The sequence below is a fragment of the Nothobranchius furzeri genome, chromosome 6, assembly GCF_043380555.1.
Source record: "Nothobranchius furzeri strain GRZ-AD chromosome 6, NfurGRZ-RIMD1, whole genome shotgun sequence".
Classification (NCBI taxonomy): Eukaryota; Metazoa; Chordata; class Actinopteri; order Cyprinodontiformes; family Nothobranchiidae; genus Nothobranchius; species Nothobranchius furzeri.
The window spans coordinates 64,485,682-64,513,414 of record NC_091746.1 but is presented as its reverse complement, the minus strand read 5'-3'; the positions used below and the strand labels follow the sequence as shown (position 1 = coordinate 64,513,414).

Below are 27,733 nucleotides of genomic sequence, written 5' to 3'. Positions count from 1 at the left end.
TTTTAATTCATTTACAACATTTCAATGGATATTTCCAAGAGATTAATGGTAATCACTTTAATAATGCATAAACATCCTGGCAGGTATCTTGTTGTTCTTTACTGGAGGATTTGTTATCTTTATTCTTCTTCTGCAGACGTTAATGCGGCTCGAACGGCAGCGTGCACCCTCACAAATTTCACATCAAAACAACCGACTCGGCCGTGAGGTGTGCTTTTACTTTTCTAAACTTTTGGATTTACCATGGAGAAATTATTAGCATAAAACAATGAAAAATATTTCATTTCGGGTGTGTTCATTTTCACATGTGTGTGTTCCGCCTTTCCCCGTGATCCACTGATCTCCCTCGTTCCTATTCATTTTCTCTCTCCCTTTCCTTACATTATTATTTTTCTCATTTTAAACATGTTTTTAATCATTTTTTGAACTCTTTGTTTTTTGTTTATGTTAAACGCCTCATGATTTTTATCTTGAGAGGCGTTATAGAAAAGATCATTTTCTTTTCTTTCTTTCTTTTGTTCATTTTGGGTGTGGTCAGTACGTTTGGGTTAATTAACTGTTTATTAGGCCAACATTTGTGGGGGTGCACGCAGCCCTGCAACATGCACCCCCGCGAATGTTAAATCAAAATGACCAGCTTGTCCGTGGGAAGCAACATCATGATTGGGGGTGATCACCCCAACGTCACCCTAATACCACGACTTCGGGCCTCTATGACACATGGCCACCATCTTGTGCCAGCGGGCAAGTCCCCTTTTATAATTTCTTCAGGAATTTTCTAGTAAACACTTAATAATTACTTGGAGGAAAAAAATTAATGATCAGACATTTATAAGGCAAGCCATGTTGTAAAGTGGCTTTTCTATTCTCCCAGTAAAGACATTTTGAACCATGAGTTTTATTATTTATTTATTTTTACATCGTAAAACAAACAACGCTGATTCTCAGTGTAATTCATTTGATTTTACTAGTTTTAAAAGTCTCAGAAGGTCAGTGTTGGGGAAAAAGTCAAAAATGTTTAGATTTATTGTTAGGATTGACCTCTTGACATCAGGCTTGTGCAGACCCAGCCCAAACATCAACCAAATCTGATTAAAGTGGAAGTAACAGGAACATTAAAGAACCATCTGATGAACTTCAACAGGATCTTCTGCTTTGGTTTGAGGACAGTCTGACTTGCTGTGAGCCTTTTTTTCCGTAGCTTTCTCGGAGTTCTCCGGCTGGCCGCTCTGCCGGTGGCCAAACTCAAAGCTGATCCTGAGCTCTCCCATCTGACAGCGGGGCAAAACATCGGGGATCCACTCGATCACAAATGGGCCGGCCTCCTGATCTGCTGAGCTCGGTCCTGGCAGAGGCATAAAATGTGAATTAAGAGCAAACCCGAAACTCCAGCATTGTCAAAACTTCCTAACGAATGAAAAAAAAAAACACCCACCAACTTTAAGGAAGGTGCAGAGCTCCATCGGTCGTATCGGCTGCGGTCGATCTGTCTTGTCCTGCGATTCTGGCTCAGGCGGCGGATCGGGGCGTTGAAAACGTGAGTAGGAACCGTCTACGTTCTTCACAAAGCTCTGAGAGAACTCCAGTGGCAGCTGGTGACGATAAGAGGTAAAATTTTGTGTTAAACCAGTTTCTGAATTCTTAAATGTGTCTCAGCTTTGCTGCCTTTTATGCTAATCATCGTCTTCATATTGACTCTTGTCAGGTTTTATACAAACAAATTCAAATACTCATCAGTCCAAGTCCATGGGTGTGATGATAAAATCATGAATGTATGACATCAAAAGTAATAAAGTTATAAAGGTTGTTGCATAAATCAGTCTCATGTCATTCATTTAATGAAGCTATTTTAGCACTTTTATCCTAGACAGTTTCAGAACCTTCCAGAATGAGCCGTTTCAGGGCGCTGTCACTTAGAGAAAACAAGCTGGAGCGCCTAGTGATTTTTATCTTGAGAGGTGCTATAGAAATGATACTTTCTTCTTCTTCTACGCCAACACGTTTCTCACTTGATCAGACTTCAGTCAGCATGGGTCGTCTACACTACAAGCCTTTTACAATTGCCCAATAATTCTTTGTTTAAAAGAAATTTCTAACAAAAGGGGAACTAAAATAAAAAAAAGGATTACATTTAATAGAAATAACAAAGTGAAGTAAATAAGTAAATTTTTATATAGCACTTGGAATGATCTTCCTTTAGCCTTACGTAGCATTAACAGTCTGGACACTTTAAAAAAACAGCTAAAGACCCTTTTATTTAAAGCTGATTTTACATAAATCTTTTGTTTTCTTTTATAATTTTATGGCCATTTTTTTCTGATGTTGATCTATTTCATGTTTTATTTTGTTTTGATCTATGTGAAGCACTTTGGGATTATATGTCTGTGATAAGTGCTATGTAAATAAAATTTACTTACTTATCATAGACATAGAATCACAAAGTAATTCCAAAGTCGGGGTGCAACAGCCTGCAAAGAGCGATCACCTCGACTTTTATATCTGGTCTTTGGAACTTCTAGAAGGTTCTGGTGTGTGGACCTGAGGGCTCGGGTTGGAGCATAAGGCTTTAACAGTTAATGATAAATGATAAATGACCCGCACTTGTATAGCGCCTCTCAGAGTAAGGACTCCAAAGCCCTTTACACTACAGTGTATCATTCATCCATTCACACACTCATTCACACACTGATGTGATGAGCTACGATGTAGCCACAGCTGCCCTGGGGCGCACTGACAGAGGGGAGGCTGCCGAGCACAGGCGCCACCGGTCCCTCCGACCACCATCAGCAGGCAAGGTGGGTTAAGTGTCTTGCCCAAGGACACAACTGTCCGGAGCTGGGATTGAACCTGCAACCTTCCGATTACTGGACAACCCGCTCAACCTGTTGAGCTACTGCTGCCCCAAGTTCAGTAATATAGGGAGGAGCTTGACCACACATTTGTTTTATCCAGGCTCGCTCGACTATTGCAATGCTTTATATGTTGGTCTAAGTCAGGCAGCACTGTCGTCTACAGTTGGTTCAGAACTCTGTGGCCAGATTTCTGACAGGGACAAGGAGGTCGGCACATATCACTCCTGTGCTGGCCTCATTACAATGGCTCCCTATAGGTTTTTGGGCAAAGTTTAAAATTATGTGCCAAGTCTTCCAGGTTTCTTTATGGTGGTGCCCCACCATACTTGGCAGCATTAATAAAAAGGCATACCCCATCACGGACTCTACATTCAGCTGATCTGGAGCTACTGACTGTCCCACAAACTAGGTCCGGTCTAGAGGTGATTGGGCTTTCTCGGTCTTGGCTCCTTCTCTCTGGAATGAGCTTTCACTCGATAATAAACTGTGACCTTCACTGCAGGTTTTTAAGAGTCGTTTGAAGACTCATTTTTATCGTTTGGCTTTTATGTGACCTGGTTGTATGTTTTTATGCTCCTTGTTTACATTTTGTATGGTGCTTTTATGTCTGTATGTTGCTTTTACCTCCTTTTAATTGCTATCTGTGTTTTTACTGTATTTTATGTTCAGCACCTTGGGCGCCTGCAAAGGCAGTGGATGGTGCTAAACAAATATTTATTGTTTGATTGACCATGTAGAGCATTGAAAGTTATAGTCAGGATTCTAAAATGAACTCTAAAGTTAATGGGTAACCAGTGCAGAGACATTAGAATAGGAGTGATGTGAGCTCTTCTGTTTGCTCCAGTTAGGAGCCTCGCTGCAGAGTTCTGAACCAACTGAAGGCGGTCAAGGGCATTTTTGTTAAAACATGTGAAGAGTGTGTTACAGTAATCTAGACGAGAGGAGATACAGGCATGGAGAACCATTTCAAGTTCATGTTTTGACACCAACCTTTATTTGGTGCTTTGGCATGGTGCGGATGTGTTTTGGAACAAAAGAGAAGAGAATAGAAAATAAAATCCTTTTATTGTCTCAGTGGATAAATCGTGTCAGAGGAGCAATCATCTTCATTACAGGAGCAGTACAAAGAAAAATAAAAGAATGTCCATTGAACAAATAAATAAAAAACATACAATGCACATGAGTAAGAAATGCCTAAACTATTCATTAAAAAAATAAATAAATACACCTAGTGTGAAAAAAAATCACCTTGAAATCTTCTGCTTTAACTTCCGTAGTAGTGACGGCAAATTGTCATTCATACCCCAAAAACGGATCATTGACCAAGAGGGAGTTAAATGTAAACAGTAAAAAATGAATGCAAGTCCCACAGAATTAAATCAGAAATGTTAAGAAAGTACTTTACAGATATTTTGTAACCATTTCCGACAGTGTGAGCAAAATGCTCTTCACAGGATTGAGGTCCTTGAAAACTGACCATCACGCAGCATTTGGGCCACATCTGGCTGACTGTGCCGATCAGAGTGAGCGGAATGGGTGAGTCCCAGATCTGATTGGATTTAATCTGTCCCATTATTGCCCTGGCGACTTTCCTGAGAGCAATGGCTTGTGTCTTCTCTGTGTCTTCTGAAATACATGGAGCAGAGTGCTTGAAGGCGGGGATTATACGTTTTGCTCTAACATCAGAAAGGAGATCATCAATGACAAAGCCCTTGTTGGCCATCACCTCATCACGTGGCTCCAGCAGCTGAAGGATTCCAGAGTCGTGTTATCGTCTTGCCAGAGATGCATCCAGAGTGCAGCTGGGAATAGAAGGACACAAAACCATGGGGGCTGACTCCAATAAGGGCATTCACTTTTTTTTTTTGGTCTTGTGGTGGGAAAACTTTTTAGATTGCACAATGAGTGAGGAGGGTGTGGTCACAGCAATCTCAGTCCAGGATCACACGGACGTTGGGACAGTGCTTTTTGAACGTCTCTGGCATGTCTGATCTTATTTTTTCCCTAGACATCCAAATAGAAAGTGTCCCCAGAATTAAGAAGAGGTAATTGGTCCAAGTGAAGGTCACTCTGCTAACTGTGGCAACACTACATTGGAACATGTCAGCTAGGAGCTGCTCCTTCACGCCAGCAGTGATTCGCATACAGTACATGAGGAATTCATTCATTAACAGCATGCTGCTAGAGGGGCTGGGTTCTGTGTCTCCCTTGGCTTCCTCACCCATCCTCCTTGCTTTGCTCCAGTAAATCAGCCGAGAAGCAGAAGGAGCAATGTGTTCCCACAAGATCCTGAACACACACACACCGATGGCAGTTTTGTGTAGAATCTTATTTGAGTATCAGAAGCACAGCATTGACTGACGACGATTAGCGGCGGTATGGCCACACTCTCCTGTTTGGCCTCCAAGTCTTGAATGATCTCCGCTGTCTCATCTAAAGCACCTTTGGTAAAAACAATTAAAGAGGCAGAATTAATTCAGTCATCAATAAAACTCACTGAAATTCACCAAATGTATAGAAATCTATTGAAAATATAGACCCCGTGTTGACAAACATTTAGCTTTTATCCGCATACGATGATAGAATACACACTTACATGTAAATAGTATCTGTTATTGCTGTTGTGATTCATTACGTAGTTATTTATTTATTTTTGGTCTCACTTTTCGGGGGGGGGGGGGGTTTACAGAAAGCGAGTTTAGAACATCGGGGCTTTCTTGATAAATCCCTGCTTGACAAAACGCTCCCCATTCCTACAGGCTTCGCCGGCTCCATGAACAGTTCTCAGGGGGATTCAATCCCCTATAATTCAAGCGAGGAGCGGCAAGCGAGGCACACGTGCGTTCATAGGCAGCCCCCGTTAATCGATGCTTGATAAATGAGAATGGAAGTAAAGGACAGCCTCATTCTTCATCCAGATGGAGGAATAATTATTCATTCATGCCTAAGAGGACTACAAAGATATTAGAACTCAAATAGAGACAGCTAGTTACTTGATTAAAGCTGTGTAGCTAGTTATTTAGTTAGAACGCTAAGGATTTACAAGTTTCCATAGCAACGTGAGAAGTTCACTTTAGCTCTTTTTTTCTCCACGCATTTTATTCAAGTTTTCATCATGTATGTGTCGTTCTCATGTTCTGCTCCAGAGTCTGAATGTTTAGAGACTCGAGGACTTTGTTTTTGCTGAGCAGCTGTGAGTTTTAAGAACATATGTTTGTAGTGGTCATGTGACCCTAAAGGTAACGCTGTAAACTGTTTGTCACAAATATTTAGCTCTTATGTTACACACCAACGTAAAAACATCACATATGTCATTTAGAATTTGGGTTGGGCATCGAGCATCGATTGGAACCGGTTCCAACTGTTAGTTTTTCCCAGAATCGTTCAAAGTTTTTTATTTTGATTCCTAGTTTCGATTCCTAGAATGCTGACGGAAGAGGAATCCACAGCCGATCTCCGTGAAAAATAAATGTAATCTGCAAATTGTGATCAACGCTATGCAGAGCTGATCACACCAGCTGTCTGTGTGCAGCACCGAGTCCCCCCTCCCCCCACCCGGCGCGCAGCGGCCAAATATAAACAAACGCGTTAACCGAACTTTTACTCCGTAAAGTAAACTTTTGCTCCTGGAGCGTACAGGAAACTTGTTAAAATACATCAACACGGTGGATTTAATAAAAGCTTTAAAGAACAAACTCTGGACGGTGTGAGATGAGTTTGTCTCACTGCAGAAATAACAACACACATGGAGCGTCAGCAGTCAGACGCAGCCGCTCACCAACATATGTGTGTGTGTGTGTGTGTGTGTGTGTGTGTGTGTGTGTGTGTGTGTGTGTGTGTGTGTGTGTGTGTGTGTGTGTGTGTGTGTGTGTGTGTGTGTGTGTGTGTGTGTGTGTGTGTCAGAGGGCTGATCAATAACCTGTAGAATAAAGTCATCATGCTAGAGCAGCTTCTCTGTGGTGGACCACACCAGCTTCTGCCACAATAAATAATTATAATAATAATAAATCACACACAAAGTTGTGAACATTTTAATTTCCTTTCTGAACTATTTCTGTTGAGAGTTTTAATGTTTAAAATCTGTTAGACTGTTACTGACAGCAGCTACATTTAAGTTTCACTTTCTGTTCTGACTGAATGCTGCTGCAGCGTGGAGGTGTAGTTCTCAGTCATCCTGGACATGATCATCCTGAGAGTTTTAGCTGAAAACAGCTGGACGTTTCTGGATATGTTGGAGACATTTAGCCTCTCATCCCAGAGGCTTCTTCCAGACTTTGGTTGTGGTCAGAAACAAACACACTGGTTGTGCTGCAAGTCTTTTTCTTTTTTTTCTCTAGAACATGTTTTTGTCTAAATGAAGATGATGTTGTTGTTCATAGATTTAAAATTCATGTTGAAGTTAAGATTACTTCATCAAGTACGACCTGTGGTTAGCTGGCTCATGTAAAGCATGTCATGTCTTGAAAGAATCAGAATCGGGAATTGATTGGAACCGGAATCGAAACGAGGAATTGGAATCGGAATTGGAATTGTTCAAAATGAAACGATGCCCAACCCTATTGACACGTGTGACCAGAGTACATGCTGATAACATTTACAGTCACATCAATTAAGTATTTCCTTTTACACATGTATTATGTTGTTGCAAGCTCCCGCATGCCAGAACCACAGAAGGTAATAAAGGAGGTCACAAAGGAAGAGGTCACAATGGGAGAGGTCACAAGGAAAGCAAAGATAAGCGGGAGCCTGCTGATGCGAGTGGAATCAGGCAGGTGAAAACGAGAAGTGGGCCAACTGAAGGAAACATCACAATATGTGAAGCCCTCCGAGGGGGAGTTTGAACGTTGGGTGAACCTGAAACCATCTTACAAAATACAATGATCACATTGTTTGGCTGTCTTGTGATTGACTGATATATGTAATGCAAATTGCTTCACTCTGAAAAAGTGCTTGTAACATGAAAATGCTATACAATGGAAAATGCATTGCTTTGCAGTTTTTACCCCAAAATTCCACTACCTCCGCTCCGCCCCCGCCCTCCGCAGCCGCTCGCTTCCGAACTCAATTTTTACTGCTACCCGCTTTACAACGGCTCTGCTCCGGTGCGGAGACCTGAGGTGGGCAAACAAGCATGCGCGGGATTTTCAAGATCTTGCGATACAGTCCGAGCAATAAACGCGGAAGTTAGATCCAAACACCCGTTGTGCGGGAGAAGCATCGAAATGAACTGTTTAATCTGCCCATCATTTGTGTTGAGAGATCAGCAGTGTTTGGATCAACAAAGTGTGACTACTTTGATAGTGGAAACTGTATTTATGGCTTATTTTTGTGCATTTAAACTTCAGCCGCCACTGATAGTTGTTAAAAGTTGTTAAACCTGTGCATATGAAACAAAAAACGCCTTTTGTTTATCGATGTATTGTGAAAAACGGAAGTTGTGCTCGCTCCTTTTCCTGTTGGGCATTTGTAATTTCTGTCCATTGACTGTGGAGGTGCTCCGGCGTCCGGCAAAAATAGGATCGATTCTATTTTTGCCGGACGCCGGAACAGAGGGCGGCGCACGGCGCCGCACTGCCGGAGCACGGCCGCAGTAGTGGAATTGCTCTGACTGACTACAAAGGGACCGATTTTGCTCCGGCGTTCGTGTCGGAGCGGAGCGCAGCGGAGCGGAGGTAGTGGAATTTGGGGGTGAGAATGATATACATGAGCAGTTAGAAGTAGTCAGAAGTGTGTGTGTGTACTGGAGGAGAGTTGATGAGAGCAGTTGTTCTCAGAGAGAGATTTAGAAGCAGCATCCTCGTAAGGGGATATTTAGTCTTAGCTTTACGCTTTTTGTATTTTTTGATTTTGAAATAAAATTTTTGGAAAAAGAATCCTCGTTCTCGATTCTTAAAGGACTCTTTTAGCCTTTGAGTGGGAGCCCCGACCAGACCTGGTAGCAAAGGTAAGCCACCTTATTGCTTGTACCTGTACTTCAGGACTTGTTTCAGGTTGTGACAGATAAGAAAAGATACCTTAGGTAATGAGAGCTTAGTCTCTCCTCCTCCCTATTGCAGTGGGACATCCTAAGGGGTAATAAACCATAATGGTTAGTTGGTTCAAACAGGCTCTGTTCTGCACGTGTGAAAAAGTCTCTGTTTAGCATGGGATGGAACCATTTCAAAGGGTGGATCAATTAGATTAATTGATAAATCCATGTTAGCCTGATCACCTAACAGGAATCATTTTCTAGTTACCACCGCCCACATTGCTGACAGAGGCGCAAATTAATCCTGATAGGACCCAAATAATGGTCAGCTGCGTTGGCCTCCAGTAACTCTCGCCCTAGTATTCAAAACCACTGAATAACGGGAACCTACAAGGAGAGTGTGTTGTCACAGGAAAACAAGTACGGCAATTCCATCCCACCATAAAATAGAAAACACGTTCTAATAGGGAGTCCAAACCAGGGTCTGTACAATAAAACTCACCGCGGCCTCAACTTCCCTGAAAAAGCAGCGTATTCTAATAGAACCACTAAGTGGACGCTTGCTTCAATGTTAGCAGCTGTAAAATAGTTTAAGGCTCTTTTAACATATTCATAAAGAGGACAGCACGTTAATTATATGGGTCCATCTAGACAAAAGTTGAAATATCATTATATGTATTAATGATGCTGACATCAGGAACAACATCAGTACACTCAAATGCTCTTGGCTGCAAATGAAGATTAAATCCAAAAATGTTAAGATGTAAATCTAATTAGAACCCAATTTTAAAAGTTTAAACTCCACATTTATTAATTATTTTGCCATCAAGAACAAAGCGGTTACCGCTGTGGGCCAGTGGTGGCGCTAATTCACCACCTCATTGCTGCAAGCCACCGACAAGAAAAATGGGCAGTAACACACCTCATCCAATTATATTCACTAAACTTCAGCAAGCCTAGCTGCTAGCCTGCCACGGAGCAGGTTTGTTCTCCAACAAGTGTTACCATGGTGAATGAGTGGGGTTTCAGTCTAGCCACGTTCGTCAAAACGATGATGGGGCTCTTAAACCGGGATTTTGGGATTAGCTCGCTCTCTGGAACAGCCCCCAAGGCTATTGGGTTTGTTTTACTCTCCTGTTTACTTCTCTCTACTGCTCTGATCTCCTTTGTCATGTGTAGCAATAACATCTAGATACAGTAATATTCAAATAAAGTTATTATGGACCACACAGTTCCTCTTAGCTAGGCAAACTTGCTCGGCGCAAAGCAGCAGTCCACCATCCTACTTCTATGATGCTGGACAGGACGAGTTAAAAAAAATAAAATAATAACATTTAAAATTGATCACTGAAGACCACGGAAGACAAAGCAATATGATACAGGAATGTAGAGCTGCCACCCATGAAAAATAAAATTACAGTGAAACCACATTACAACATGATCATCTTCTAATAATATAATTTTTAAGTGCTTACAATAAAAATCACTTTGAAACAATATATAATGTTCTAACAACATATATATGATAATACTGAATATTTAATTAGATGTATGGTACACTGAAAAAAGAAAACACGTATGTCATTCATTTAATGTGTTATTTTTAAATTCCATTAGTTAAAAATATTAGTTTGCTATTTTAAACTAATTTATGCCTATGGATACATTTTTTATTTTACATGACTCTAATGTACAAAGTGACATTTTTGATTTTAGCAAAGCACTTTTATTAGGTTGAGTGTGATTTGCATGCGCACTCCTCAAAACTTAGTTATGGTGGTTTCATTTTTCTTTTTTTTAGCCTCAAACCAGAGCTTCCATTTTAAAGCGATGGGCAAGAACAAACAAGAAAAATGAACAAAATATGTAATCAGGACAAAAGTAAAAAGTTCCCCCCTCTGCGTTTGAAAGAACAATACTGTTGTTGGACTTTAAATAAATGTAGTGTTATCATTCTGGGTGAAAATATGTTCATTGAACAATAAATGTTCATAAAAACAAATGTGTTATGAGTGAAATTTAAAGTGGTGAGGTGTATTTTCCCTGTTGATAGGGGAATACATACCTAAATCATTGCAAGAAAACATTTTTTTTGTGTTGTGACCTTACAAAGTACTTCGTTAACTCATGCAGCCTGCAGCAAAATGACAAGTCATCAGACTCCCTTTCATCACTGGCAACGAGTGAAGACGTAAATGTGTAAAACAACATTCATGAATGGTGAAAGTTTTGTAACCGTTTAAGTCAGTAAATGCATTTTGTCCTCACGGGCTCGTGTAGAGGGAAACATCAGTCTAATATGGTGCTGCCCGGAGACTTAGACCTGTGCCCATGTATTTTATACCAAATTTTTATGATTGTATGTTATAAAGCCGCCAATGTTTTTCAACAACTGGGCATCATTTAATTCTTTTTCAACAACATTTTGATGGATATTTCCAGAGACTAAGGGTAAAAACTACACATTGTCATTTTAAAATGTAAGTTTATATGTCATACTATATTGTAATGACCTGCATGAGCTGCAGTGGTTAAGGTACATTGTAGGTATTCGTGTTCTTAGTTATTTTGTTCTATTTTGGGGTGTTTGTGCATGTTTGTTGTGGGGGGTGGGGTTCTTAGTGATTACTTCAATCACTGTTGCAAATGTGGTGTTACTTGTGTCTAGTTGGTACCGTAAGTGAGGAGATCAGGCATAGGACCGCTGTGCCGTTTCGCTGCAACTAAAAGCTCTGTAATCAGCTCCTTGTGTTTCCCTCTCACTGACTGTTTGCAGTAACGTGGTGTAAGAGGCAGTTAGCTGGTGTTGTTCAATCTTGCTGCTAGCTGTTAGCTTCCTGTTCCACCCATTGACTGTCGTAGCACGACAGATGCCACAATATTTTCTAGGGGTGTAACGGCACGCTAAAATCGTATTCGGCTTGGCTCAGTGTTTTGAGGAGTTCGGTTCAATTAATTTTCGGTATATTATTATTATATTTATTTAATATCTAAAGTGGTTGCTATAGTGAGCAGAACCAGGTATCATCACAGGCTGCTGATCTAGCATGATGCCTTTAATTATTTCACAGGTTATTTGAGCAGCTATGAGTGTCACGCTCATGCAGATATGTGTTGCGTTTGTTGATGCTCGTGTTTTTATTTCTGCAGCGAGCCTTAAAAACTCACCTTACACCGCCCAGTTTCTTCTTTACATCAACTGTCCCAGGCGGAAAGTTCAGCAGACACGTTTGTTTACATTTTTGCTGCTGCGTGCCTGCACAGTGTGAGAAAAGGGAGGGAGGGGTGACGCGACGTTCCGTTCAGCGTCTCTACAGGCTCCACAGTAGCAGCGACAGCTGGCTGGTTTGATCCGCTCTGAACTGTGTTCATCAGAATTTGCAGATCACATTTTTTAAAAGGAGATTGGGCCATCTGCCATCATGCATCACTCAATGCAGCGTCCGTGCGAAATCTCGCCTAGAAACTTTTATCCGCTGCACTTAAATCATGGAAATAAAAATTAATTATTTAACGGAAAAAATAAACCGAAACAGTACGCAAGTGGACCGAACCGAATCAACACCCCTCCGTGAACCGTTACACCCCTAACATTTACATTATGACAACTACAATTATTTGTTTAAGGCAAGTTAAAAAAATATAAATTTGCTTAACCATTCAAAGACATCAACTTAAATTTTTCTGCTTAGATTTAGTAAAAATATTTACATTAAGTAAAAAATTCAACCTAATTTCTTTGATTTGGAACAACCTGTAATAATTGATTTGCTTCAACTACAAACACTAGTTTACATGAAGCATGGCTGCCAACTCTCACGCATTGAGCATGAGACACACACATTTGTCCCTCCTTACATGCTCTCACGCCACACCTCCAAGTGAAAAGGGCGAAACAGTGAACGCCCCCCTTGCTTGAACAATAAACTGTTAACGTGGCATCACTCTAATTTTTTTTTGCCTTGGTGGCAGCCCACTAAGCGCAACATGAACACATACAAAAGCTCACTTTTTAGCAGTTTGCGTCAAACAACTTACCTGTGGGGGGGTGACGTGGCATAATCATGGTCCAGCCTTGTCGCCTTCTGTGCCCTCTCCAGCTTCTGGTTTTCCAGTTTCTGTATGCTCTGCTTCACAAACTGCTGATTGTGACACTGAACACAGACTCCCTATTAGTACCTGAAGTTGTTCCAGAAGAACAGACCTGGTACCGTATCCGAGTTAAGGCAGCTAACACGTCCCAGCACGTAATCATCAGCCATGAAGTGATTGCTGCAGACATAAGTGCTGCCCCTCTTAATAAAATAGTGGGGCCCCCTCCTTATGCTTGATCCCCCTTACCAACTTGTCTTTCATCGATGGATGTTGAAAACGGCTGTAAATGGAGGTGGGGCTGCTTCTGTAGGTTCAGTTCAGGAACAAACCCAGCATCCTCCTCGCCTGTCCCCAGCCAATCAGACATCCCATCCACCTCTAATCCAACATTTTCCTGTCACACGCCAGCTCTTTTGTCCTCTAACGCAGTCATAGACTCTTCTGGTTCTATAAATCTGTCTTCAACCAAGTCAGGAGATGCTGCTGCCCCATTTACCTCCCCCTCCCACCTATATGTCTCTAGAAGTCAGGTGAAGAGGCGGCTGGAGAGACTGAACAGGAACAAGGCTGCAGGTCCAGATGGTGTCAGCCCCAGAGTACTGAAGGCCTGTGCAGAGCATCTCTGTGGGATTCTGCAGCACCTCTTCAACCTCAGCCTGGCCCAGGAGAAGGTCCCAGTCCTGTGGAAGTTATCCTGCCTTGTTCCAGTTCCAAAGAAAACTTGCCCATCAGTCAATGACGACTACAGACCCGTTGCCCTGACATCCCACATCATGAAGGTCCTGGAAAGACTCCTGTTGGTCCACTTGAATAAGCAAACTAGGACATATCAGGACCCACTGCAGTTTGCTTATCGCCAAGTACACTTGGCTGCAGCTTGTAGCATGCATATACATTATATGTTGATCATCAATCATCATCATCATCATCGTAGCACGGGTACTGGGCACAATCATGAGAATGGCGCAATTACTTTCTGAGAGGATGCTATTTCCAGTATCCAAGATTTAATTGAAACTTTATTAAAAATGAAACACAATAGGGAGCCTCAGTTAATTAAAATTAATTCTATTAGAAACTAAATCATTATCATCCTCCCTAATGTGATTTCTTCTTCCTCAGTAAGTGAGGCAGCATCAGAGGTAACTGTAGAACCTCATCTGAGTTTGAATTGTTTTGATCTAGTTGAACTTTCAGAGTTATCAAAAATATTAGCTTCATCTAAACCTTCAACTTGCATTTTAGATCCAATTCCAACCAAATTATTTAAAGATGCATTTCTTTTGGTTACTGATCCCATTCTAAATATAATCAATCTATCCTTAGTAAATGGGTATGTACCTCAGGATTTTAAGGTTGCTGTAATCAAACCTTTACTTAAGAAATCTTCTCTGGATCCAGATGACCCAATGAATTATAGACCAATATCTAACCTTCCATTTTTATCCAAACTCCTTGAGAAAAAAGTGGCCATCCAAGTATGTGAGCATCTAAACACTAATGATCTGTTTGAGGAATTTCTGTCCGGTTTTAGAGAGTATCACAGCACTGAAACCGCATTAGTGAAAGTTACAAATGATATTCTCATGGCCTCAGATAAGAATCTTGTGTCTGTTCTAGTCTTGTTAGATCTCAGTGCTGCTTTTGACGGGAGGGGGGGGGGGGGGGGTGTAAAATTGCACACATCTCTTCAGTGTCAGAGAAACGGGGGATTTCCTGGTGGCCTGGCCGTTAAAATTGGCTCACTCAGTGATTGCCGCACCTTTGGCCCCAGAGGCAAAATGGACCTAGACGGACCAGGAAAGGTGAAGCAGAAAAGGAGGGATTGAAAAAGAAGAAAGCTCTGGCCACAGATGCATGTCCAGGCTGGCCAATATGTGGTCATGTTGGGAGAACCAGTTTGAGGTGGAGTTTTTGGGCCAGTTTAATTATCGCGCAGCGCGCAATGCTGGGCACGTAGGGTGGGTTGGGGAGGGAGAAACAGTGGCTGTCAGTAACGGATCACGATGATCAGGGTCTGATGATAAGATCATCAGACTCATCCTTTAGGAACAGAGAGCAGTGCATTGGACCGGTACCAGCACCGCCGCCACTTCTAAAAATAACCTTTCAGCATGCCAGTACTTTTTCTAGGGTACAGTGCATACTGGTAAATTTTCCAGGTATTCATTAGTCGAAATCTCAGAGATTTTTGAAAAGATATCTGTGTGTCCTCAAACATCAGTCATCCACAGTCTGGCACGAGCTCCACGAAGGGCCGCATTTTACACAAAAGGCGCATCACTGCCGCGAGATGCACCATGCGTCACCATCAGCAGCATCAGCTGACCAACCAGTGGTTAAATGCTCTGACAGGTAGGTACATCCATGGAGGAGACGGCTTCTAAATGGAAATATGGATCGTGAGCAAACACAAGACATAAAAGGAGTGTGCTGCACTTGAAATTTTGTGGCCATAAACATCCAGCTGCTGCTGATCATGAGAGAGATGAGATGATAATTCTGACCTGGACTAATCTGGATTAGATTTCACATCAGCCCTAATGATCATAAGTGTAGTGCGCGCACCCCCAGGGGTGCGCAAGCTGCCGCTAGGGGGTGCACGAGGTGAAAAGTGTAATGGCTGCGGAGCTCAGAGAAGTCTGTCATATATCACCATTTGCATATCCAGAAACTCATTTGTGGGTGGGCCTAAGAAAACGTAAGTGGGCCCAATAAATGTAATTGAAAACAAGTATATTTTTGCGCGTGTGTCCTCCGCATGTGCCCTAGCTTCATAATAACAATGCGCCAAGCTTCAGCACTCTGGCCTGCGCTCGCCGATATGTTCCGTATTTGATCATTTTTAACGGTGTTGGAGGAATCTGAAGGTGGCGAGTCATTCTGGCAGATGTCATTAACACCCTGTCTCATGCAGGTGTTCTGACATTGTAAACCTCACACACAGAACATTGTGGATGTAACTAAATAAATCAAGAAATGATTCCCATTCAGGCTATTAACTGCGCACTGAAGATCTGAAGTTCAGAGTGCGTCTGTCAGAGATCAGACGCGTTCCAGCGGAACCATGGCTCACGGGTGCACAAGTGAGCACATCAGGGCTGGGCAGAAGTAACACTGGTTTAAATAGCGCCGATAACGAGACGCGGTGACTTGAGCGGCTCATGGAGCTGTGCCGCGCACGCGCACACACACACAGATTCAATAAGCGCGCACGCTGCGCAAACTCCGGCACGCCTTCAGACTGAAGACAGAAATCAGCGCTGCCTCCTCCGTGATAAAAACTTTTAAGAGGTTTTATAACATTTTTCATTCAAGGTCAAATTAAGATATTATCTTCTATTTTGGGATGACGTATTAAAGTCCGGTCAGCTCCAGCCAGTGACTCCGAACCTGACTACAACTCATGTTACTGCAGCATTTGTTATTCCAGTCCGCATGGCAGCGGATCGCAGATTCAGCCACACCATAAAACAGCAATAAGTCGGTCTGAGCCAAAATATCTTTTCCATCTTTTCCCCTATAGACATTTGATTACGCACAAGTAGGTGATCAGCTCAGGTTTACGCAGAGCAGAAGGAAGGAGAGCGCTCTGGCCGCACAGGTTAAACGTTCCTATTTTAAGAAAACCGTTAAATTGTATTGTTTATGTGCTACTCTAAATATTTATTTAAAATTAAATCAAAGGAAATTGTAATGGTATCGAATGCTTATTAATTACTATTTAAAAAATGAAAGTGATGGGGAAAAAGTTTGATCATATTTTTTTAACCCTGTCTGTTTAGCTTGACGCCTGATATATATATATATATATATATATATATATATATATATATATATATATATATACACACACATGCCCTGATGTGGGGGCTGGGGGGTGCGTCGACATGGTCGGGACATAGGAGGGGGTGCGCAGCTAAATAAGTTTGGGAACCACTGATCTATGACATTTTTTGTTAAATGCATAAACCTTCACCTCTGGCTTATTTTGTCTTTGGTTCATAGCCTTTAAACGCCTAGTATTATTATTTGTGTTTATATGAATTTTATGAGGAGAACATCCATATATACTGGTCGGTCAGTATACATGGATGTATCTTTTCTGCTAATTGACATTTCCGCCTTAATAAGCATGTATACTAGTTCAGCCACGGCTCTGATCTCGCTCTGGGAAGTCTAGGCTTCAGTGGAGCCACAGAACTCAAGACACTGATGCAGGTAGCATGGAGCCTTGGACTTTCCCGCGCGCAAACTTTTCAGCTCTCTTCCCAAGACAAGCTCCCTGGAGCCCTATTGGTCCAAGACACTTACTGCTGACTGGTTGACCGGCTAAAAACCATGCCTACTGTAAGGAGGTCCCTCCAATTGCAAATAGAATCAGCCCGCAGAGGCTACCCCCATGCACGACTCATTATCGTTCTGGATGCTGTGGAGTCAACGAGCCTCTGACTGAAACTGTTTTTCTCTCACTGCCGTGAGGAGCATGCGCAAACACACAAACACACACACACAGTGCTGCCAGACACAGCAAAGCAGGATGCAATACTAGAGTCAGATCTCCAAAAGCAAGACTGCTCCGGCCGCCGTTGTTTATTAATGGAGACACCGCGGACTTCTTCACACTCCTTTGCCCCGCCCATGTGTTCAGAGATGCGCTCATGACATCACTGATATCTATTTTTCACGCCAATTGTGAAGACCACCCATGTGTTCACTCATGTCCGCATTCCTTAGACGGTGTGGAACGAACACGGTCAGGCTGGGACGGGCCAAGCGGAGTGGAGCCGATGCTAGTGTGTAAGTGGTAATAGACTACCGTTATTAACCTAAAAGTGCCATCCTACCGTTTGAAGTAGAAACTAAAGCTAAAAGTCAGGCTAGATGAGAAATTTAAGACTCTGGCTCAGCTGTATGTCTGCTTTTAATAAATGAGATTAAGTCCCACCTCTTTCAACAAAACACAACCAACCTTACTATGTAGCTACTGATGAGAAACTTTTAAGATTGTTTAATACCTCGCTGTAGCTAAGTAGCTAAAATGCTATTGTATGTCAGCTTTGGCCAGATTTTAAGATCCCACTCTCAGAGGGGATGGGACGAATGACACTCAACCCCCAGTAACTCTGGGATCCCCCAGAAGCCTGTGTGTAATTCAAGCCCTGTTTATAAGGTATTAATCCTTGAACCACCCAAAGCACTTTACATCACAACTGTTGGTAATGAACAACAATGTTGCTACAGCAGTCCTGAGGCTAACTGGCTGAGTGCCGCCAGGTCCCTCCAACCACCACCTGCAGCAAAGTGGGTGAAGTGCATTGCCCAAGGACACAACTGCAACAGACTGAGTGGAAAGTGAACCTCCAACCCTCCAGTTACAAGGCGGGCTGCCATGCCTCAAAAATAACACCTTCATTTCAGGTCTCCATGAAGGACACCCCACCCCATCCCAAGCAGGAGCAAATTACCTCTGGGGTGTCGAAAATGTGTTTGACGTGCAGCAGGTTGGTGACATGCCAGGTATACTTGGTGAAGGATCCAAGAGGAAGCCCATCGTTTTTTACGAATGCTGAACTCCACAAAAAGGAAAAGAGAATATCCATTCACATATTTTAATTCATACAATTATTTTACCTGTATTTTAAACATTAGTTGAAGCTCAAACGTTTTATAAAATATGGAAAAGATTTGTAATTTTTTCAATCTAAAGCAGGGGTGTTTAACTAATGACTAAAAGATGATGTGGACCTTCTGAGACTGGTTTTATAGTGAAAAACATTTTATTAAAAAGTGAAATGTTTCAAATCATTAACCAGCGCAGCCCCTACCTATATGCAGAATGTGTGCTGTGCATTGGGCCCATTGGGGGGGGGGGGGGGGTCATCCTACGCAAGAGGGCGCATTCTCTTCCTTGAGGCGCTCCTCATGATGAGCACTGATAGAGGCCCAATCCCAATACTCACACTGTGCCCTGCGCCCTTCTGGGAAGTGTACTTTGACAAAGGTGTGCCTTACGGCTTCAGGTGCATAGAACACAAGTGGGTCCAATTGGGACAGGGAGCATTGTGTTCTTGATGCATGCCGACATGCCGGTCAGTCACTGGTTGTGCTACATTTTAAAAAAATCTTTATTAACAACTTTCAAAAAATATATTATTTGATTCAATTTAAGTTCATTGATGGCCACATTAAATCTTACGTCTAAAACATTCAGGTGGTTCCCAGAATATCTAAAAATAGGATGGGAGGCTGATCTTTTAGCCATCAGGCTCCTCTCTTATGAAACCAGCTCCCAGTTTTAGTCCATGAGGCAGACACCTTGTCTACTTTTAAGACTAGGCTTAAAACATGTTTATTTGATAGGGCCTATGGTTTAAATCTGATATTAGCCCAGATCTGGACAAGTGGGGGAGTAGAGGGAGTTGGAGAATACAGTCGGTAAAGACGGCTCTCCTTTGCCCTGCCTCCAACATGCTTCCATCTAAAAGGCTAGGTTATCCAGAGTTATCTCTGTAGTTATGCTGCTATAGGCTTAGACTGCTGGAGGACACACTGACCACTTTCCACACTGGATTACTTTGTTCTATAATCACACACTGTGTGATTATAATGTGTGTGTGTGTGTGTGTGTGTGTGTGTGTGTGTGTGTGTGTGTGTGTGTGTGTGTGTGTGTGTGTGTGTGTGCGTGCGTGCGTGCGTGCGTGCGTGCGTGCGTGCGTGCGTGCGTGCGTGTGTGTCTACTCTGTCTTCTCGATCCCCAGTGAGTCGTGGTGGATGGCTGCTTATACTGAGCCAGGATCCTCTGGAGGTTTCTTCCTTTTAAAAGGGAGTTTTCCTCTCCACTGTCGCTAAATGCTTGCTTAGTATGAGGATTGCTATAAAGACACTAACACTAGTCAGTTACTCGATGCAATCTGCTGGGTTCCTTATATAGGAAACTTTTTCTGATTGGCTTAATGAACTGACCTTTATTGGAATGTATACTGTGTGAAGTGCCTTGAGACGACTCTTGTCGTGATTTGGCGCTATATAAAGAAACTTGAATTGAACATGAAAACAATTTTTCTTCTTAAAATTAACTACTTTAGTTTAAAAATACATATTTTCAGAAAAGGAATTTGAGCCATTGCTCCACCTTCTTCTCAAAATTCCCATGCAACAATCGATGGTGTGTAATAATCTTGGCCGAAGTCCACATCAATGCGGACTTCGGTGAAGTGCGGATCAAGAATGCAAAAGAGGTGTGGTCACATTCCACACTTCGGGATTGGAATTGGGACACCCTACATACTCGCATCCCTGGCCAGGAATGCGCAACTGAAGGGCGCAAGGGTGGACATGCAAGTATCGGGCATTGTCAGATGACGTGTCGGGTGCTGTAGCGCGTTGCATGATGGGATAGCTGAGTGTAAAAACAGCAGAAGCTTTGGTCGCTTTGTGTGTTGTGAGCTTATAAACCTGCAGAATATGGTACACTAGTGTTGAATGAAGGGCCGACATGTCAGGCCACACAATTACACAAAGCAAAAACTTCATAACGACGTAATATTTGTTTTTATTCCCTGTTTGGATAAGAGGTACTGGACAGAAAGTAGGAAAACTAACAAAGAGATGACTGGGTTGCAGCTGTCAGAAGGAAGGGCATAACCTTCAGAACCGAATCTCCCCACATGCGTCTTTGCCTTTTCATAAAGGCAAGCTTGGAGTAAGAGATCTGACTGAATGTCTGTTTTTGAGCTATATAAAAGTTACCATCTCTCAGACATGGAGGGCAGTTGAATGCAGAGTTGGACACATTCTGTCATGGAACCATGATGGTTCATGATGGGGGGGGCTCAAAATATGGTTTCTGCATAGAGCGCCAAAGTGGCAAGGGACGGGTAACAAGCCAACCATCTTTTTACTCAACTTTCAATTTTCTTTGAATTTACATAATCTTTGTACAATCAGAAATACGGTTTTTGTATGTTTCCAAATCCAAAACACTTCCAAAAATAAATACACCCCTAACCCCATCCCTTCAGTTCTCCAGCTGAACTGGTGTACTAACAATAATAAATAATAAAATGATGTGACGAATAAATAGGTTTTCACCTGTGGTAAGGTTTGGTAGTCTTCTCTTCTTGGATCCCAGAGACAAACGCTGCTGCAGGGCGTTGAAGAATTCCTGAGGAATGTGGTAGACCAGAGGATCTGGCTTTCCTAACGAGGGGGAAATTACCTTTTTATGTCTCACAGCACTTCATTAAACTTTCCATGATTTTTGTGGATCTTTCATTAATGTACTTTTATTTAAAAGCTTTTCAACTAGTTTTCATTCATTTCCGCTTTTTGCTCAGTAAGGTCCAGATAGTGTCCAACTCCAGCAGGCATCGAGCAAGAGACGAGGAACACCCTGGACAGGTCTCCCGTCAGTTACAGGGACACGAGACAAACCACCAGTCACACGCTCACTCACACCAAGGAACAATTTAGTTTTCCAATTAAGCTGGCACGCGTGTTTTTCATCTGTGGGAGGAGGAGAACATGACAACTCCACAAGCTGCAGCTGGGATTCAAACCTGCAACCTTCTTGCTGCACGTTAACAATGCCAACTGCTCCACCATGCTTCCCCTGACGCTTTTAAACTATAAGAGGAAAAAATATATGTTTAATAATCTGTAGATCTTGTTAATTGTTGTTTTCAGAACCTTCTGGTGGTTTTAACGTTCAACTACAGCAAACTCAAACCAGAACAAGCGTCAGTGGGTCAGAAAACGCTGTTTGGAGAAGACGGTGTTTGAGATTATCATAAATATTGATATATTTTTACCATAGAAGAAAAAGTCGCTCTCGCGTAGGGGTTGAGGTAAAACGGGAACTCTGACATTCGATCGGAAAAGCTGCAGCTCAGACTCAGATTTTATGATTCCATCGGCTTTTCCCTCTCATTTACAGAGAAGTTCAACCTTCATTTTCTCAGTTTTACAGTCAGAAAACTGCAGCATGAGCTCGGTTCTAGGTTGGTCGTGCATTTAAACCAAATGTTCTCCAACAGATACTCGTCTGTTGGTTGTATTTTAAAAGCACAAATCCTTACTGTGCAGGCTTTCATTCTTGTTTTTGTCTATTTGTGTGAAACGCACATTTGCACATCTCCGTAACCTGCTACTGGTACACCTGAATTTTAACCTGGCCCAGTAAATAAACTAAAACTGTTTCAACAGTGATCAGAGCTAAAATGCCAATCATCAGTACAATAAATCCACTTTTAACTCAGACTACTTACTCAGGTAGATAGATACCATACCATACCAAGTTTATTTGTATAGCACATTTAAACACGGCATGAGAGGCGACCAAAGTGCTGAACAAAAACACACAATAAAAACAATCAAAAATGAAAACTAAATCCATTAAAATCGAGTAATTGAAATCGAAAAGAAAAGAAGAGAATAAGTTAGACTGAATTAAAAGCCAACGAATAAAAGTGAGTTTTTAAACGAGACTTAAAAAGGGAAAGAGAGGAAGAGAGTCTGATCAGGAGGGGCAAGTGGTGCCAGAGCTTCGGTGCACAAACCGAAAAGGCGCGCTCCCCGCGGGATTTACAGCGGGAGCTAGGGACATGTAGGAGGTGCTGGTCGACTGATCGGGGGGATCTTGTAGGGACATGAGGGTGAATGAGCTCAGACAAGTAGCCAGGTGCTAAGTTATTGAGGGATTTAAACACAAAAACCAGGATCTTAAACTCTATCTGGAGATGGAAGGGGAGCCAATGGAGATTTGCTAAAACCGGTGTGATGTGTTCTCGCTGCCTGGTGCCAGTCAAGAATCAAGCTGCTGTGTTCTGCACAAGCTGAAGTCGAGTGAGAGTGGAGGAGGAGATACCAAAGAGCACTGAATTAGAGTAGTCGAGACGGGAAGTAATGAAGGCATGGACAACTGAATGGAGATGACGCCTTTTTAAAATGGGCTTCACTTTAGAGGGACGCCTCAGGTGGTAAAAACAGGTCTTAACTACCTGGTTGACATGAATGTCCATTTTTAGTTTAGCATCCATCACAACCCCTAAGTTTGTGACACGGGTTTTCAACCTACTTGTGATAAAAGGAAGGGTCAGTTGGGGACTTTGAGAAGTCTTAGGGCTGAAAATGATGGCCTCTGTCTTGGCATCGTTCAGCAAATGAAAGCTTTCAGACAGACAGCTCTTCACATCATTGCAGCATTCAACAAGGGGCTGTAAGGAGTCATTAGGCTTCACAGAGGCATATAATTGGCAATCGTCTGCATATAAATGGTAGTCAATGTGGTGTTTTTTAAAAATGTCACCCAGGGGCAAAATATATAAATTAAATAAAAGGGGTCCGAGAATAGAGCCCTGAGGAACACCACAAGTCAAAGCTGCAGAGGGGGAGGCAGCACTACCCATCATAACATTAAAGCTGCGGTCACAGAAATAGGACCTAAACCAATCTAAGGCAGTCCCCTGTACTTACTCCAGCTATCAAGCTATTTGCACATCAGTGCATCCAGTAAAACTTTATTTACAGGTTTATATTTTTACTCTTTTTCTTATATCTATGTCAAAACCACCACTTGAATGCCATCTAGTTTCACTGTGTTCACCTACAGAGACAATAAAGGCTTCCTGATTTTGATTTCCTCTCTGCGGGTTTATAAAGAGCATTTCTGTTCCATTCTTTCTCAGAGGACTTCGGTTTCACTGGTCTTACCATCAAACTGGTAGTGCATTGTCTGATGGATCCTCTCTGTCACGCTGGCCAGCCACTGATGGAAGCCCATCACCATCGTATGCTCATCCACAAACTGAACGCTTCCTGAAACAAGAAAAAACACAGATTTTAAAAAGTCTAACTCAGTTATTTAGTCTCTAAATTGGCCTGTTGGATGTTTTTGTCTGTTAATTAAAAGCATTTTTGCAGTGAGTCAGTTTGAACATGCATCAGGATTACTGCTGCCAGATGAGGATTTATAAAGAACAAAGATGTCTAAGACAATCAAAATGCTGAAAAAAATATGTGATAAGCAGCACCTGCAGCCTTCAGCCCACCAGCACCAGCAGCTTTCCTCTGGCTGGTTTTCCTCGGACCAGAAGCCAACACTCCTTCTTTCCTCCCAGCAGAGAAGGCCACTGAAGGGGCTTGGCAGAGCGACAGAAACACCGGTTGGAAAAGATAGAAGACAGAACGAAAAAGCAGGACAACAGAAGATTCAGAACAACTTTTACGTGATAAATGCTCAGAGCAGAAAGGTTTAAGGCACGGGGAAGACACCTGCAGACACATCCAGGTGAAGCTTCTTGGCTTTATGGTGAGAGTTATTGGGTTCAGTCTGCTGCAGGGGTTTCTCACTGACAGTTACTCCACTCAACATATTCTGCTGCACACCTGGGAGAAGAAAAGCAAACGTGAGAATAAAGAAAACAACAGAAAATATACAGAAACAAAAAAGTATTACTCTGGGAATGTTGATCTATTCTTTTTGTTGATTTTATTCTTTCAGTCACTTCTAATTTGTTGTATTTTTGACTTCATTTTTAAATAAAATCCACGTAATTCATTCATTATTTTATTCAATCAATCATCATTTCTTCTTTTGTTAACACCTGTAATAAACTGGAGTGGACATTACTGAATGGTGCGTGAAGTAACAATGACATCTGGTGGTCACATATGGGTACTGCAGTCTATATTTGAAAACAAAAAAGTGAAAATTGGCAACCCCCCAGCCAGCTGATTGAGACATTAAACTGTATAGCACCTTTCTGAGTCAGAGGACTCCAAAGCGCTTTACACGACAGTGTATCATTCATTCTTTCACACACACACATTCACACCCTGGTGATAATGAGCTACCAAGTAGCCACAGCTGCCCTGGGGAACACTAACAGAGGCAAGGCTCCAAGCACAGGCACCATCAGTCCGTTCCAACCACCACCAGCGGGCAAGGTGGGTGTCTTGCCCAAGGACACAACAGCAGCATTCTCTGGCAGAGCCGGGACTTCAACCTTCTGATTACTGGACAACCCGCTCAACCTCCTGAGCTACTGCTGCCCTAATATGACCAATTCTTGGTAGTACTTTGTTTACTAATTATGTCATTTATTTAGTCTAAGATTCTTATGTAATTAAACATCAAAGGATCCCGACTGATTTTTTCCTAGATAAAGACTGAAGTGTATTTAATACTTCCACTAGATAAAAAGTAAGTTTGCAGTTTTTAAACATATTCTAAGACAAGAAGACGGGTTACTGTACCACTGGAAGAGTATTTGATGAAAGCTGCAAACTCTGAAGCCAGCTTTTCATTGCTCGCGAAGGCGCAGACGCAGGCGTAGAAGTGAAGGCATGGCTGGAATGTGCCACAGCTGGGCGGAGACGGAGAAATGGCTGATCCACCAGCTCCATCCACATCAGGTTTGTTCCTTGCAGCATTAACCTGGCAGGCACAGTGGAACACGCTTCTCTCGTTCATCTGATTCACCGATAGCCTGGGTGCTCCCACAGAGAGATGCAGCAGGCCCAGAGGGTGGTGAGAGTCCGTGTGGCACTTCACTACCAGCGTGTTTTTAGACACGCGTTGCACCAGAGGCCCAGGAGACTCTGTAGCCAGCTTCCACAGCTCCTCTCTGACTTGAATGGAAACCTGTAAACTCTCCAGAACAGAGCTTTTTAAAGTCAGTGGTGTTGCACATTTCTGACACTCTACAGCTTGCTTGATGTGGACACAAAGGCTGTCAGACGACGATTGTTTGTCTGTCGCCAAATCTGACTGACTTGACCTTTGACCCTGCCTGCAAGACAGTAAAAAGCAGCGACCAAGGTTGATGCGAGTCAGCAAGGTGGTCCCGTCCCCTGTTGCTATCGCTGTATCTGTGGGAACAAGCTCAACAAAGCCCCATTGAGTCGCCGTGGCCCCTCTTCCTCTGTGGCACACTGAAAACACGTGCGCTCCACCACTCAGGCCCTCATCCAAAACTCCTCCACCTCCCTCCTGATCTTTCACAGACCTTTCCTCGCTGTCCGTTATCACCTTCACCACTGTCACAGCAGCTTTCTTGCTGCTTCTACTCACTGATGACACACTTCTGAGGGACACCCCACAGGCCTTGTTCTTGCAGCTGAGCCCACGGGTGCCATTATACACGCCACACTGAGGGCACTTGCGAATGCCCCGCAGGGTGGCCCTTCCCAGGTTGGATAGGAAGGCAGGAGTTGTGGGTGTGGACTTTCTGGACTCTCGCTTTTTTGCAGACACATTGGACTGACTGACAGAAGTCTGAAGAGGAGGAGAAGAGGAGATAATGCCAGAGGAGGAGGTGGTGGAAGAGGATACTGAGGCCTCTCTGTCCATCTTGGGGCCTTGATAGAGAGAGAGAGCACGTGCTTAAGTGTTTGTTGAGAATACTGGAAAATATATCCACTACGTTTTAATATCAATCTAAAAGTGTGCTTCATGTTTTATTTTGACAAGTTAAACTTAAAATAAAAGTACACAACAACCCCATAAGCTGTGTAACAGTTTACGTGTTCGGGCCGTAAATGAAACAAACATTTCACTGACAACTCTTTTCTGCATACGTCTATGAATATTTTAAAAACAAATGTTCTAACTACCAATAGTCCGCCTCTGTTTGGTCGAATCGAGCTTCACTCTCACCTCCTACATCGTCTCGACCGTCGCCATTGCTCCTTACATCCAGAAACCCGCATTGCGCCTGTAACGGCTCTCCTGGTTGGACAGGACAGATCACGTTGGAAAAATTGGAGGGGCGGGCACTTTTTGAGCATTGCATTATGGGAAGTATAGTTGATTTAAAAATGTAAAAATGTTAGGCAGGGCTGTCAACGAAAATCTAATTTCCAACATTATAGTAGCTTTTAATGTAAACGATGGGAAAAACCTTTGTATTTATCGTTAGTATTAAAGAAATAAAACATTGAAATGTGTTGGTTTTTATGTTACTCGACATCAAGGTTTGTTGTTTGAACGAGATGGTTTATTTGAATGAATTTACACTGACGAGGGTGACAAAGAGTGGCTTCATTCTTCATGTTAAAATACTATTTCTGGATAGAGCAAATTATTAGACCTTATTTATTTACTCTGGCCCGAGGTGAGATTATTTTAAGTTTTTGCTTTTAGCCTAAAATTACTGTTAAAAGGCACTGATGTTCTATATTATGTATCATATAACTGTTTTATACGGCCACAATGGAATCAAGTGTTTTAGTTTTCTATGCAACACTTTATATTTAATGTTTTTGTGTAATAATAATGATACATACTTGTATTATTTGATTTGACAAAATTCATTATCTATGCAAAAAAATAATCATTCAACTGTTCGTATATATAGTATTTATTCTAATGGTAACCACGGATGATGGAAAAATCAGAGAATTTTGATAAAATAAAAGAATACGAGGTTAATTAGCAATTCAAATACCAATTTGAAATGACAAAATTATTTAACAAGTGCGTTATTTACACATCTTCATGGGGGATCCCAATTGGTGTCCCCAAACCGGGAAGGAAAGATTTCTAGGTCCAGTTCTGGGCCTGCCTTGGGATCTCCTCCCTCCTGGACATGCTCACCAAACCTCCAAATGAAGACGAACAGCTTCAGCCAACTCCTTTCAACTAGGTGTGACTTCATGTTTCTGGTTAGGTTCAATACTAAAAAACAGAATGCTTCTTCACTGCATCAAAGAACTGTTCTTGAACAGCCCATGGTTGTTGTCCAATGACACCCACAGAAATCCTTACTTCATTCTTCTCTTCCATGTCTTTAGTATCAGATTAATCATGACATGT

At 42.3% G+C, this 27,733-nt stretch overlaps 1 protein-coding gene across 6 annotated transcripts; it reads right to left on the bottom strand.

The window, feature by feature from the left end:
- Positions 1-892: 892 nt before the first annotated feature.
- On the bottom strand, positions 893-26,726 carry c6h2orf42 (chromosome 6 C2orf42 homolog). 6 transcript variants are annotated; one of them, XR_008564034.2, is made up of 10 exons: positions 26,576-26,726; positions 25,174-26,277; positions 24,190-24,303; positions 23,949-24,056; positions 23,629-23,733; positions 21,010-21,117; positions 18,384-18,484; positions 12,859-12,974; positions 1,436-1,592; positions 1,207-1,345 (listed from the first exon to the last, which is right to left on the bottom strand). XR_008564034.2 is itself a non-coding variant. In XM_070552800.1 (10 exons), the coding sequence occupies exons 1-10, from the start codon at positions 26,709-26,711 to the stop codon at positions 5,282-5,284; spliced, it is 1,956 nt and encodes a 651-aa protein (XP_070408901.1). In that variant the 5' UTR covers positions 26,712-26,726; the 3' UTR covers positions 5,141-5,281. The 6 variants fall into 6 exon arrangements, 5 of the variants coding, with proteins under 5 accessions (XP_015798625.3, XP_015798626.3, XP_015798627.3 ...); XM_070552800.1 differs by lacking the exons at positions 1,207-1,345; positions 1,436-1,592 and adding exons at positions 5,141-5,294; positions 8,867-8,917; XM_015943139.3 differs by lacking the exon at positions 12,859-12,974 and having other exon boundaries at positions 893-1,345.
- Positions 26,727-27,733: the final 1,007 nt, after the last annotated feature.

Coding starts and splice junctions, on each gene's coding strand:
- c6h2orf42 (XM_015943139.3), bottom strand. CDS start 26,711: ATGCAATGCTCAAAAAGTGCCCGCCCCTCCAATTTTTCCAACGTGATC. Junction 23,734..23,948: donor TGGTGGGCTGAAGGCTGCAG/GTGCTGCTTATC, acceptor TTCTTGTTTCAG/GAAGCGTTCAGTTTGTGGAT. Junction 1,346..1,435: donor CTGCACCTTCCTTAAAGTTG/GTGGGTGTTTTT, acceptor TGCCTCTGCCAG/GACCGAGCTCAGCAGATCAG.